Source organism: Propithecus coquereli, unplaced genomic scaffold, assembly GCF_000956105.1.
Source record: "Propithecus coquereli isolate 6110/MARCELLA unplaced genomic scaffold, Pcoq_1.0 Scaffold8, whole genome shotgun sequence".
Classification (NCBI taxonomy): Eukaryota; Metazoa; Chordata; class Mammalia; order Primates; family Indriidae; genus Propithecus; species Propithecus coquereli.
This window is the reverse complement of record NW_012154173.1, coordinates 10,893,398-10,908,951: the sequence shown is the minus strand read 5'-3', so window position 1 is coordinate 10,908,951 and position 15,554 is coordinate 10,893,398. Positions and strand designations below refer to the sequence as shown.

The 15,554-nt window shown below is 38.8% G+C and overlaps 1 protein-coding gene across 1 annotated transcript in view; it reads right to left on the bottom strand.

The window, feature by feature from the left end:
• TRPA1 (transient receptor potential cation channel, subfamily A, member 1) overlaps positions 1-15,158 on the bottom strand; it is a 47,994-nt gene extending 32,836 nt beyond the window's left edge. The window contains exons 1-7 of the mRNA XM_012663106.1: positions 15,048-15,158; positions 10,734-10,893; positions 8,898-9,073; positions 5,216-5,323; positions 3,164-3,272; positions 2,829-2,974; positions 1,715-1,851 (exon numbers count right to left, since the gene is read on the bottom strand). Coding sequence (XP_012518560.1) covers positions 1,715-1,851; positions 2,829-2,974; positions 3,164-3,272; positions 5,216-5,323; positions 8,898-9,073; positions 10,734-10,893; positions 15,048-15,158 — 947 coding nt within the window. The remainder of the gene's footprint in view (positions 1-1,714; positions 1,852-2,828; positions 2,975-3,163; positions 3,273-5,215; positions 5,324-8,897; positions 9,074-10,733; positions 10,894-15,047) is intronic.
• Positions 15,159-15,554: the final 396 nt, after the last annotated feature.

Here is a 15,554-nt window from a genome sequence, read left to right as displayed (position 1 = left end):
TTAAGAAATAAATTATAACATTAAGGCCCCATTTTCCTAAAATAATTACTTCTTAAGCATATTTATATATTAAGGCTGTGTTCTAAAGATACATTCTAACTATAACCAAATCATTGGGTTTCCAAATTGGCTGAACATTGGAATCAAAGATTTCTTAAAAATTTCTGAGGCTCATCCCAGAGATGCTGATACAATCTGTCATATTCATTGGCAATGGAATTCTAACATGCAGCAATCTGAGAATCTCTGGTCTAGAGGTGAGTCTATCTATTGAGTTTTTGTTTTATTTCAACTGCTCCTTATCTAATTTTTTTAGGGTTTCTAACTGGATCTTTTTCATATCACCAATCCTGGTCCTGGTTCTGGCTTCATACATGCCAATTTATTTTTTATGATCTTCTCCTATCTTCATATATTTATTTTTACATAACAGATTATTCACTCTTCTAATTTCTTTCTTTCTTTTTTTCTTTTTTTTGGGAGACACAGTCTCTCTCTGTCGCCCTGGTAGAGTGCGGTGGCATCATTGTAGCTTACTGCAACCTCAAACTTCTGGACTCAAGTGATCGTCGTGCCTCGGCCTCCTGAGTAGCTGGGACTACAGGTGCACACCAAGGATGCGCGGCTGAATTTTTTATTTTTAGTAGATACGGGGTCTCGCTCTTGTTCAGGCTGGTCTTGAACTCCTGAGATCAAGCAATCCTCCCACCTTGGCCTCCCAGAGTGCTAGGATCATAGGTATGAGCCACTGCACCCAGGCTGCCTTTAAATTTTTGAGGATCTCAAATATCTTTATTTTAAAATTCTTTTCAAATTGTCCTATTATTTCTATTTCCTTAGAAATAAATTAGGCTTCTGTTGACTTTGTTGTTTTTTATTAGTTTTCTTTTATGCTATAAAATTTTAGTTTGTCAGCTCATTGTAAGTGGGAATTCCTTTCTATTCATGCATATCCTATTGTAGCAGGTAGTTTTGCTTCCAGCCTGCTCACAGCTGTGTGTGTGAGAGTGAGTGTGTGTGTGTGTGTGTGTATGTGTGTGTAAGAGATACAAAGAGACTCAGCCCCTTCTTTCACTCCCATGGGGAGCTTTCAATACTTGTTTTCCCAAAGGAACTGAACTCACAGACTACACTGCCTATTTCCTATCCCAGCATCTAGTAAGCCCACAGTTTCAGACATTTTCTCTGATATGTATTTCTGTAAAACTCCACAGAAATTTTTCTTGTTTTGGTGACTTGGTTATAATTTCCTAAAACTATGTGTTTTGATACCATTTATCTATAATTGTGGAGTTAGCAGAAGGAATTACGATTGGAAAGGTGGAATATCCATATATATCTGCTCTATTATTGTCACTAAAAATGGTGATAAGATACACATGAGGAATTGGAACAGATTTGAAAGGGCTTGGAAAGTCTTGTATGTTAACTTCCGTAGCATATAGAAAATTAATCTTGAGCCTATATCCACTGGCCTAAGAACTGATCTAGAATATGCCACTGAAGATTTCATTCTGTGAAAACTAATTATTAATAACATTCTATTCTAATTCCCAAGGAACACAAGAGATTCCAGTTGAACCGTTCTGTTCTTCTCTTTTGAATGGAATCTTTGCTAGAGTGAGTGCTGACTTTTTCTTGCAATGTATAATTTAACATGAAACGACTAAAAAGATTAAAAATCTGCATACGGAATGATAGGTAGGAAACTTGCCTGTGAAGCAGGGTCTCCTGATTTCCATCAACTGCATTAACGATATTGGTGCTACCAGAATAGGATGATATCATCAGTTTGACAATCTCAGTGGCTCCCTGGGTGGCAGCAAAATGAAGGGCCATACACCTCCCATTCTGTAAAGAATTTTGATACCAGAATCAATGTTTCAATCCCGATCTAAGAATATAACTTATATTCAGCTGTGAGTTTTGTCTTCCTAGGTTAATAAAACCAAGGAATATCTATCACATTTCAAATGATCAATAGTGATCAGTCTCGTCTATTGAAAAGCATCAGTATAAATATCACAGATAGCAATTGGGTGTCCTTGGAATCTGACAGCTCTTCCCATGTACTTCCACCATCATCATCGGGATGCCATTCTTCCTCCTAGGAGTATGAGAACCATGTCTTATTCATTGCTATAGGAAACCCAGTGTATAACGTGACTTCAGACCCCATACCAACAATGGCAGCTCTTCTTTTCTATATTGAAGGCAATTAGGAGCAGGGTCCAGAAGCCACACGAGATTAATAACCAATCCCCTCTTCCTCCAGAAACCACAGGCCTTTGGTGGGGAGCATGTTGCCACCCAAAACTCAGCGAAAAGGGCCAGAACTCTACACTTTTGGTCAGAAAGTCCTAACATAAGGCCACATCTCAAGCACAGTCAATACTTTCACATACATATCCTTAGAAATTAGTTAAGTGGCCCTTAGTTTAAAAGATGACAACTCTTCAGAATAGAACTATAACCAAAGACATTCATGACTGGGCCTTAATGTTCCTGGCTGACAACAGTAACATATTATCATCTTCTGAGGGCTGACTTTAACTCATTTAATGGCAGTTAAACTGTATATATGATCTTTATTGTATCTATATTTGTGTCTGCAATTGCTTTTGGTAACTCACATTATTCCTTACATAAACTGAAATTTGGGGGTTGAAATTTTCTCTTGTTCTGCTTCTATATGAACAGAAGGAAATAATATCTATTTCTTATATGCACTTTCAATCTAAATTAACTGTAAAAGAGCTATAAAGCATTTAGAAAATAATTTATGACGATTTTAAAATACAGGTGTCCTGTAGAATACAAGCAATTACCTCCATCAGGTCTATGTGTGCACCATTGTCCAAGCACATTTTGATCATTTCCAAGTCTCCACTTTGAACGGCCATGTGGAGTGGGCTGGCTTTCCCATTATTCACAAAGTTAATGTGAAACTCACGGCTGTATCCATGTTCTTCACCTGCAGAAGAAAACAACATTTCAAGACAACAAATATTTAAAATAAATAATAGGGAATATTTTTAAAAGAAAGGGCATTTAGACTTCCATAAAAGCCCATGTGTACATGTTATTAAATACTTTTCAAATGAATAGCATCCACCAGAATAGGCTTCCTTATAGCATGTGATGTAGGAAAGCCTTTACTCACCATACTTCAGTATGATTTCCATGCATTTTTTGGCACCTGAAAATGCAGCCTGGTGAACAGGGAAGCATCCCCATTTATTTGGTTTACATGACTTAGCTCCTTTATTAAACTGGAGGAAAAGAAAGAAGAAAAAATAAAGTCCAATGATACATGTTAAATCCCAAACCACAAAGGTGAACAAGAATTTATGTGCCTCTCCCAGATCATTTCATTATTGTGTGCCTATGTAAAAACACATAGAAAGCTTCATATGATATGAAATCTAGGCAAGAAGATAATTTTGCACTAGGCTGAGATTATGAGATAGAGACATTTTATATCTTCCAAAGACAAGGTGACAATGTAGACACAAAAATATCAATCTTGATAACCTAGCAAACTAATGTCATCACATTTTTCAATGGGATTAACGAGATTTTTAAAGACATTATCATGACTTCTATATCCACTCTCAATTCCTTCTGCAAATAAAGTGATGATATTTCTCAGCTTCTTTTTCCTTTATTTATGTAAAATTAATAAATGAATATGCCAGCACACTAGTCAAATTATGAAAAGCAGGTCTTTTCACTAATGAAGGCTCTTTACTAAAAAGATGCTAAAAGAACTCAATGTTGTATTACCTTTTTCTCTGAGCCTATCATTTTTAACTACCATTTTCTATACATCACTGGACTTCAGTTTTGTTTTAAATACCTTTAATTATTACAAAAGAAAAGCTCTGAAAAAGCAGAAGAGTGTGAAGAAGCAAATTCCACTTGTAATCTTGGCTTCTAGAGGCAGCATCAGTTTCTTTTACATATATAAAAGAAATATATAATATATATTTTACATACATATTATATATTTTATACAATATATATATTTATATATATATATAAAGTTGTATATCCAGAAATGGAAGATATTCTTCATAAAATCACATTACTAAAGATATTGTTATGAAAAAACTTTTTTGAACAATGTGATTACACAGTTTACACATAAATATTATATTTTCAAAGAAATAAGATTTTTAAAAATGTATATTGGTTTTGAAGGTGTTTGCAACTTTATTTCTTATTTCTTCTAATTTTCTTTTGGTTAATTTAAGGTTCTTTTTCTAAATTCTTGGTTTGAGTGTTAGTTAATGGTTATTTTTATTCTCTTTATTATTTATTCTCTTTTAGGCCCAATCACGACAACTTACAGAGTATGTGCTTGTCCCTAAGTACATCTAGTAAATATGTTAAAACATATTTGTACAGTGTATTTCAATAGCAGGCAACTATTTTGAAATTCTTTTCTTTCATTTTCCTGCTCTCTGAGATGGTGAAGAGGCAAATTCAAGTGGTAAAAATATAGAGCCTAGCCTGGATAACATACAAGGGATTAAGGACTATTTGAAAGAAAGCTATTAATTGGAATTCTAATGGCACTCTTGGAAGGAGCCTTGCGAGGAACAGGAGTCAGTCACTGAGACAGGCATCAGCAGCGTTTTATTGGACCACCCCAGGAAGCCGCACCAGAGAGAGAAGGCCAGGCCGGCTCTGCTCTCAGGGACGTGTGTAAGGACTTTAGTCATTAAATCACACAGAGTTCCAGTTTGAGAAGCCATGGCAGCAAATCTTCTGGTCTTGGGAACAGGAGTGGCCGTGTTTCTTTTGGTTTTTATCTATGGGCCATAAGTCTGCAGTCGACTATATTCAGCTTTCCTTTGACTGTCAGAAGCTCGGAGTCTAATGTATGACCCACCTTTACTAAAATATAGGCCATTATATTTTGTATTTTATATTTTAACCTGACCACCAGCTTCATCTTAATTTTTCCTGCGTATATTTTCTTTTCACTCCAATTTTCTCCCACTTTCATTGCTTTACTGTCAGTCTTCTGTAAGCAATCTCGGATCCACTTAAGGGGTATGCACATATACAAAAACATAAAGAACTAATTTTTCTGACCTATTTTATATTTTGCTAAGGATGGAAACAAAAGAACTATTGTAAATAACAATAATACATGTTATATTCATGAAAAGACAAAGAATGCAAAAAATATGATTAATAGACACACCAAAATTTGCAGTGCTTCACTGTTATCTTTGGAGCATGCCATTAGCACAGCTGTGTTTCCACTTTCTCCTTCCAAATCAACATTAGTACTGCTGTGCTCAGTCAAGACCTAGAAGGGGAGAATAATTGTCAAAAAGCTAAATTGTGGATTTGTAAATAAGGTACTTGTCTTTCACCAGATTATAAGTTTGTAGATGCCAGGGACCATGTCTATTTGTCTTTTTTCATCCCTCTCTGACACAGTCTAACACAAAAGCTTGCACACAGTGGGCATTAAATAAATTTCTCAAATAATAATGATTTCAATATCACATCAATTAAGGCAAATACTGAGTTGTGGAATTGGAAACAGAATAAGAATTGTAGATACTAGTTAACATAGCTTCACTTAATATTTCTCACTCACTTGTATTAAGTGAGCGATGTTAACTAATATTTTCAAGAAAATAAATCTATGGAGCCGTTTAGAATGTGTGCATGGGGGAGAAGGAAGGGGGAGGAGGGAGGATGGGGGGAGGGAGAAAGTGAGAGAGAAAGATAGGGAGGGAGGAAGGGAGAGAATGCTTTCTTTTTCCCTTCTAGTCATTTTTCTTTTACCTAGATTACAAGCATTCTGGGAAATGTCAATAAAAACTCCATTCTCTTCAGTAAAAGAAATACAGTTTTGTGTAACAGTTTGATATAGCTTAACTCAATTAATTAAAACTTGGTCTGGAACAGAAACTTCTTCTACAATATAAGAAATTAACATGCTGATAGAACAGTCAAGTAATTTTTCTGATGGAATTTCATTGAAGACCTGTAACTTCCTCACTTGATTGACTACCTGCTAATTATTGCCCAAGAGTCTATAGATCTTTAACCCGTCTTCATTTTATTTTAAATGTAACCAAAATTATGTCATATAAATGTCTTATCAAGAGAGAAACCTTTGAATTGGTCTATCAGAGGCCTTTCCTCTGACAGCAAGACTGTGATAAAACTATGACATGTGCTTATAAAATAAATTGTTTTTAAAAATTTATTAAATAAGCTGTTTCTTCAAAGCCTTGACCATGCAACCTACTACCAGAGCCACTTGTTAACAGAATGTACCCCGATACCTTAGCAAATGATTCAGGCTTACTAATTAGCTCTGCTCATAAAAGGAAACTGAACCGAGATTTCAGCGCATAAGAACACACAGGGAAATTATCGATGGATGTGGGGAAATGAGGATACAAGATTCCTTCTGTGGACTTTAGGCACCTTCACATTCTGTCCTTACGAAGTCTAGGTTCACGTGTTAAATAACATACCATAGCCTGCAAGAAGAGATTTTTCTTTCTTTGCCCTCTTAGAATCATAAATCATAGATCTGTCACATATATTAGGCTGTTATTATTGTACTACCATAAGCACAATCTTTCAAAAAGTTGTGTTACATTACATGTGGCAGGGGGCCCAGAGGGCTCAACTAAACTGTGCACCTACTTCAAATTCAGTCATGACCACACAAGTCTGTAAGGTTCGGAGGTGAGCTCACCAGAGATTTGATGAGAATCTAGGAAGCCCCATGGAAGGGTCAAACAATTGGATACTTTGAAGTTAAGCCCCAAGGACTAAGGCCTGCAGGCTACTGAGAGACAGAGCTCCCCAAATCCCCAGGCCATACCATTGGTCATCTGTGCAGGGACTTGAGGTGTTGAACAAATGAAAATTTTTTATTTACAACCATATAGGCAGCAGGGGAAGGGTTGGGGCAAGCTGGCGGAGCAGTGGATGGAGCAGCCTTCTAGACTGGCAAGGGCTGGGCGGGTGCAGGCCTGACCCCTGGGTGTCACTGGGAAAGGCAGGCAGGGAGGACTGCTATTTGCAAGCATAAAGGGAAAGACTCTAAAACTCCTCCTCCTTCTTCTACTCCCATAATCTCTGGTGAACCAAAGTGGTTTGAAAATATTTTTAGACAATAGTTATGGCTGGTAAGACATGGTAAGAAAGAGACAATTTTATAATAGTTATCATATAACTCTTATAACCCTATTTTTCTTCTTGTTCTGGTGTCACCAGAAGCAAAATTTCTTTCCTGTCTGCCGTCTAGTTTACAATTCAGTTATGAACTTACGGCTTAATTTTCTTTTCTATTTCTATGTGATATCTCCCTTTCTATATTTGTTAGTCTGAAGATTTCTTCCTTCTAATTAACGATAGTCTTCCAACTGTTACCTGCCTTCGAATTCCCAAATCACACTTTCAGAACCAATATTAATTAAGTTAATGGGCATTTGTTTCTGAAAAGAGCCTTCAGAGGAAGCACCAAGAGCTCCATGAGGAAATATGTGACATCTCTGGGGGAGTCCCTGCAGTCACTAGCGGCCCAACCCTGAAGATATGGAAGCGGCACTTGGCTTATGAATAATGCAGATATTAAAAAGAAAAACCAGCCTGTTCCTAGAGGCTTTTCTAGTAACCTCCTCGGGGGCTGCCTTGATTCATTGTCATAGGTACTGATACTTCAGCTCTCCCTTTCTCCTCCATCTAGAACTCCCATTAACTCATTCATTCATTCAACAGCCATCATTTACCAGCAGTGCTGAGGACTAGAGGTATTTAGATTAGTAAGACACAGCCCCTCCTTCAAGGACAGCCAGCCATAGGTGACAAAAGCACACAACCATCTGATTCCAATATCATGTGCTAAGAACTGCGATAGAGCCATACACAAGGAACAGTCAGAGAGCTGAAAGGGGCTCCCCTCACACCCTCTATCCCCGACTTACAGGAGCCAAGGTCTCAGAGGGCTGAGAGAAAGGTTTGTGGGCTAAAGCGAACTTGAAACTCATGAATCTCTTTGGTGATTTACAGACAATTAGGTTTTGTTGTGGCTTACCACACTCGTAAATCATTATTTGCAATATTGTTTTACAGGAAAACTTTATCATAAATTCCAAATAGCCTATCTTAGAAATAACTTCTGGAACATGATCCATTTGTAAATTGCATTCTTCTTTATGTAAGCATGCTTATTTTCTAGTGTGTGAGACTCTGAGATGCAGTTTAAAAGCCATGGCCTAAATCTTACCCTTTAGGTATTTACCAGGGTTTCCTTTATTTGATCAAACTTACTCTCAAACCTTGAAAAACAATAAGAAATTTCCCAATAGTATCATTATCTCTTACACTAACTAAGCCCTCTGACAAAAACAACAAATTATAATTATGTTTTCTGTTTTCACTGAGGCACTCATTAGCTTCTTCCTTTTAGTCATTGAATCAGTCAGGTAAAAATGATAAAGCCTGAACTTGGAAACAGAGATGAGAACAAAACTTCTATATCTTTGCTTTCACCAGTTATGCAACATTAAGCAAGTTATTCAATTCTTTCTGTGCCTCAGTGTACTCAGCTATGAAATGGAAATACTAATATTAATAGTCTTCTTTCATCATGGGTTTTTAAAATGAGGATTTCATAAATGAAACCACACAAAACTATTAGAAAAATGTTTGGTAAATAAGAACTACTCAATAAAAATAGGACTATCATCAACATCATCACCACCAGTTGGTGAGAAATAAAGCAACATTGTAATCATTACATCTGGTTTACCCTGGCAGCTTAGGGTGGCCGTTCCTGCCCGGTAGAGAGAGCCAGATCTGGGAGCCATACCCCGCTCCGACGGTCAGGGCCCGGAGAGCCAGCTCACCTTGACCACCTCGTTGTGCATGGCCTGCACAGCCACGTGGAGGGCTGCCATCATGGCGCTGTTTCGAAGGTTTGGGTTTGCTCCTTTGCTGAGAAGAAACTTAACACTTTCCACCTGGTTTTTTTCTGCAGCCCAGTGCAGAGGGGTATTCCCGTAATCATCCATTACGTTCAGCACTAGAAAAAGACACCAAAATGTAGATTAAAGTCTGTTGGGACTGTATCCAACACCTCCTGAGGGCCTACTCACTTCAAAACTCAGTGCTAAGTGCGACTGTAATCAGCTGCATCTTCTTTACGAAAAGTAAGGACACAGCTTCTGTTCTCATGCACATGAGCCACCCAATGGGCACCTGTCAAGAATAAACAGAAGCATGGCACCGACTTTGTCAACTGAGTTAAATTTCTATCAAGAGCCTTCATAAGCAATAGCACCTATTGCTGCATGTCTTTATGTGTACGTGAATTTGGGGAATGTGATAAAATACCAAGATTATGTAAAAGCAGGAACTACGTGCCAGGCACTCTACTAGGTTCCATATGACCATTATTTCATTCAAGCCTCCAACAGCCCACAAGCTACCCCCATGACCAATTTTCAGAGAGATGAAGATGCTGAGGCCTAGAGAGGCTAACAGTCTTACCCACATCACACGGAAAATAAGGAGGTATGACAGTCACCTGACCTCTTTGAACTTCAGCTGTCTCAAATTCAAATTTGGCATAACAAATAAAAAAGAACTATACACACATCCACCTACACACAGGCACATACACGCATGCATGCACACCCCCCACACCCCCCACACTCCTTGTGCTATTGTTGGGAGAATAACACTAAATCATGTCTTTAAAGATCTTAGCAGAATGCCTGGCCAATAGCAATGGTTCAAAAAATGTTAACAGGAAAAAAGAAACACCACTAATAAACCACAAGACTAGAATTGAAGCTAGAGCCCCTGATGCACACATGGTTTGCACATATTTCTACAATATAATATATAGCACTATTTTCCCTGTGAGCTCAGCATAACAGGTCTTTTCATCCTGCAGTGTGCTATGGCTATTCTAAAATAGATACAGCTGTCTGCTTTGCCAACCATTTAAATTAGTGGTAGTGTACCCTTATGTCTGGGGTGGGAGAAAAGCTATTTACTCATAAATATGATTTGAGGACCACCTATGAAACTTGGAACCAGGCAGGCATGTTTTCTGTTTCTCTCCTTTTTAAAAATCTCTCTCTCCACTATCTCCTTTCACTCATCCAAGTATCTCATTCTCAACAACACACATACACACACGCATCCCCAAGAGCCACACACCCTCACCCACATCTCTTGACCATCCTGTCTGATCAAGATGAGTCACTCCATTCTTCATTCTATTTGGCACCAAACTTAATTAAACAGGGACCTATACTTACAAACTGCCATTCACTAATTAAATAACTTGAATTTGGTTTTATCTTCACCACTTTTCAGAAATCACCTTTACAAAGGTCACTGGGGCCTTCGAATGTAAGGGCTTTATTGTGATCTCCTTCCTACTTGGTCTCTTTGTGGGAACTGCTCCTTCGAACTTACCTGTCCCAGGAACATCTCCCTTGGCTTTTGCATCATCAACCTCTTATCCATCATTCTCCTCATTCTTTTTCTGGCATTTCCTCTGCCCCCTGCCTCTTAGTGTTGGTTACTCTACCCTTAGCTACCAGTTACTAATTTTAAGGCCTTTTATAATTGGCACTAATCTACCCTTCAGAATGACTTCATACCACTCTTTCCAATGAATCTAATGGAATGATAGATTTATGGAACACTCATTGTAACGTATTTTTTACCTTCACAAGAGGAATCATTGATGATCATGTTCATCAGCTCAACTTGACCTTCAGCTGCAGCATGATGCAAAGGGGAGGCATTTGTATCATATCTGCCATTTAATCTCTTTTGTTTCTGGATAAAGTTTTGTGATGTACATGCACTTCCTTCAAAAACCACCTAGAGGTATATAAAAAAGTTTATTATCCAAGACTATCATGCTTATAAAGTAAATATTTTTCTTGAAAACATAAAATGCTTAGAGACATAAAGAAGGTATAAGCAAATGCCTTAACACTGATCAGTACATTAAATAAATGCTTTTATTTTCTGATCACAAACTTGCATATGTTGTAGAAATAAAGGCCTTCTTCCTTCCCTTGGTCCCAATCCACCTAGCTTCCTATAGCCCTCTTAAAGCACCCCTCCTCTAGCAGGCCCTCCTGACAGCTCTAGCAGACGATCTTCAGCCCAGCCTCTCTCTCTCTCATTCTCTCAAGTTCACAGTAGAGCTTTCCAGATGCCACAAGATGTGTGGTGACCTCACCGCACTAATAGTTACTGGAATGCGTGCTGTGCCTTGTGCTTTAACATTTCCTCCACTGTCGTTTCCAATAGGATACATGCTGGTAGCTATAACTCACATAAACAAGCTCTCTTCAAGATGCTTGATAATGTTTAAGTTTAAAAGGGTTCTGAGACAAAAAGTTTGAGAAACACTCTCCAGTTCTTTCTTTATCTCTCATTTTACACACTGTTGCTAAATGTGTACTACCCATTGAATACTTATTTTTCCATGATACTTTCAAATGTGCAAATAATTTTTCCAGAGAGAGAAGAAAGGAAGGAAGGAAGGATAGGAGGGAAGGAGGGAGAAAATAAGAAGAGAGAAAGGGAAACAGGGAGGAGAAACCAGAGCTCTCACAGAGCAGCAGGTGAGGCCACATGGACTATTACTTACACTAGAACATCCCCAGATTATTTGATGAATTTTAATGTCCTAGAGGCTTAAAAAAATCAGTGTTAAAAATAAGAAAAATCAAAAGAACCTCATTCCAGCCCTATGGCAACATATAGACTAAGATTATTTCTCAATGTTACTTTCAGCTTTGCAAATATGTGATCAAATGGTACATTTGCCCAAAATTTTTCCAAAGCTATTTCTTGGCAAATATTTCATCACATGGACCAAAAGCAAAGTGTACTATAAAGAAAGTAGCTTTTCATGGAAACCACTGTGAAATTACCATTTTCTGAAAATGTAAAAATCTTCCCCAAATAGTGATAAATGGCCTAGACACTTTTTTTAATTCTACATTTGACCATGACTGGTCGCATTTGACACACGATAATATATATGTGTTGAAACTCTAAGTTGTTATTTTAAAGATAACCAGAGCATTTCTCACCACTGTAGAGAAAATCAACTAAAATGAAGTGTTAAAGTACTTAATGTGTTTTAATATAGTTAATAAAGAATTTAGCATATTAGGGTTCATTCAGTAAATGTCAGGTTGAAATAAAAACAACTTAATCTCTTAAAATTTTGAACTTTGGTTTTTGCTTCTGTTATCACAGAATAGTATCTAAAAATCACTCTTCTATGGTCATCTTTTACATAGAGATGTGTCACTTTTTAACTAAAAAATTCAATTCTACATATGCTATATATATGATAGTTTAAGTGACCGCAGGATATGACAATGAGCATCCAACTATTTCCAAATTTATACATACTGAGTATTAAATGAAAAACGGGCTTGTTGAAGAAATAAGCTCTTTCTCAATGTCTCTCCCTATCAAAGAAAGTATTTACCTAAATCCATTCAGAAGCATTTCAGCACTTGAATTTGATATATTCTTCAGGTGATAATGAAGGGATTGCACTGCCCACTTCCCAGTGCCAGAAAGAGCACAGGGTCTGTTCAGTATGTGCTATCAACATAAACCCATTCCACACTCTGTAGAGGAAGTACTAGGTTCAGAAACTCACAAGGTACTGCTGAATTCACAATGACAAAACAGCATCTAAATACTTTATATGAGAATATCAGTTGTGCTAAACAGTGTCAATTCAGTACCTGACATGTTGTCAGGCTTTGAAGAGATTTCTTAAAGGCAATCCTAAAAGTAAGCCAAGGATGTCATTTAGACAAATTATTATATATTCAATGTAGTTTCCTATTGTCACAGGGTCACTTCATATTCTTTTTGATTTTGAACTCTATGATCAGATTCAGAACATAATAGACTAGATCACTTTTAGAGAAGCTAATTCTAACTAAGCCCTTTAAAAAACAGAGATATCAAATACATTTGCTTTAGGTTGATTTAATGAAATACATGTAGGCAGCAACAGGGCACAAAAGAAGGAAATTAAGGAGAAAGATTATAACAAATGAAAGGTCAAATGCCAATTATAAAATATGTTATATGTCATATCTTTTATATTATGATGCTGCCAAAAAATCGCTAGAGTTCCAAAGCCTTCACATATGTTGCTTTGTAATAAGTCTAACCACTGGGATTTTTATGAAATGATCCAGAATTATTGCAGTTAATGAAATAAAATACATAAATCCCTCAATCTACAAGCCCTAATGTAGCTTCTAAAAGCCTTAAATAACATAAATGGCTCTACTTAGGCAATAAAACTAACTAAAGACAATTAAACAAAAACATGAAGAAAAATAAGTTTGAGACTTTGAGCTATAGAAATCCTTCAGCAAATGTCTCTAGAAAAACCAAACCACATGGATGATTTTTGAAATGTTAAAATTTCTTCCTGTCCAATATAAATTGTAAGACTATGCTAGTGGTTAAAATCCGTTCATGACTCAACTGTTTGGAGAAGCCAATGGCATCAGTTAACATGCTAATATTAAGGAGAAAAAAAAACGTCTGTGATCACCCTGGATATGTAGACTCACCTTGGGAAGCCTGGCTTGTTGGTGTGTGTGATTTACTACACCTGCCTGACTCACATACATGATTGACAACAGTGACAATTTGTGCAACCTGTTTAGACAGCAATTGGTAATTTCTACTAAAATTAAAGTTGCACATACCTCTTCACCCAGTCAGGACTTTAACATACAGACATACCCACAACAGTATGAATGGATGGTCAGAGAAGCCACATCTACACTCACAGACACAATCGTGTGTAATAGCAAAACAAAACGGAAAAAAAAAACAGCCTAAGTGTCCATCAGTGCTGGACTGGCTAAATAAATCAAGATACATTCATACAATGTGATACTATGAAGCTGCTAAAAAAGCTAGGTATATCTCCCCATGCTAATTTGAACAGTATTCTAAAATATATTTTGTGAGTAAATCAAAGTGGAAATCTCTGTGACTTCATACTTTTATAAGTAATTTTTTAAAAGATATATGAACATATGTGTATTTGTAGAAGCGTTTTTTTTTCCTGGAAAATACATACTGTTAACACGGTTCCACTGTGGAAAGAGATTTGTCATGGGGGGTTTGGAGAGAACTTTTAATGACATCTCAACGGTTCAAAAGAGACCTTTCCTCTTGCTGGCAATCTGAGGACATCAGTGGCGGGTTCTGAGAACCCAACAGCCTCCGTGCCTCAGACTAGGCCATCAGGCCCTGTGCTGCCTTAGGTGCCACTGTCTGGAGAGCTGCATAAGGAATAGAAGCCCCCAGCCCAGCCCTTACCTTCCCCAGGAGACCACTCTCCCATCTTCAAAGGGTCTCATCCTCCACAGAGTTTCCTGATGCCCGCACTCCCTGGAGGAGGAATTCACTAGTCCTGCCTGCGTTTTACCAGAGCCTTCTCTGTAACGCTTCATTCGCAGGCCTTGGTTTCTCCGTGTCACTCTATTAGACAAGAACATTTCTCCACCAAGCACCTCTTGCCTGAATAGCTATCCGAGGACTACCCGACACGCTGCGTGGCTACAAACGAAATCTACGAAAAGGTCCCTGTGAGACCTCACGCACTTCAAATTGTCCTGCTTTTAGGCAGTTGCCTAATTGTACCAAATGCCAAAGGTACTTTTTGAGTAGGTCTCCCGGAACTGCAGTTGCCCATTCAGGAGCAAGCACAGGCTGCACAAACAAGCAAGCAAACAAAAAGGACAAAGCAGGACCGTTGTGGGCGTGTTATTAGCGTGGCCCCGCAGGCTCCCCACGTCTCGAGGTCTACTCTTGGAAAGTGCACACGCCCCTAAGCAAGCACCCCGCTGGCCTCTCCAGGCTTCCTACTTCCCGCCCTTGCATCCGAGGGCTGCCCGCAAGGGAACCTCGAGCCCCCCGCCCGGACTTTGCGGCGGGTCCCGACCGCCAAGCGCCCAGGGTACCTTAAGCGACTCCTTGCTGTCGTCCATGTCGTCCTGCACGCCCTGATAGACAACGTCTTGGGGCTCCTTCTTCTCGCCAGGGCGCAGAATCTTCCTCAGGCTGCGCTTCATTGTCCCCACCCCGGACGCCACCTGGTGCAGCTGCTCCCCACGTGCGCTGGCACCTGCGGCGAGAGAGGGGTGAGCCACACGGGCGGCGGCGGGTCGGAGCGCCAGAGCCCGAGCTCTCCCGCACCTTGCACTTCCCGGGTTGCGGCACAACTAGCTCTGTGGGAAGCCCAGGACAACTTCTGGAAGAGTTCTCAGGCTTGGGCTACTTGTAGCTGCAGGAAGGAGGCGGGGCACAGGAAGGAGGCAGAAACACAAACCTCGCGTCCACCAGGGCACTCGCCCCTTTAGGGAACAACGTGACTTGTGACTTGCTTGTCCTCGCTGCCCTGCAGAGGCGGCCCCAACAGCGAGAATCTGTTATAAAAAGCACCAAGAGCCGTGTGTGTGTGTGTGTGT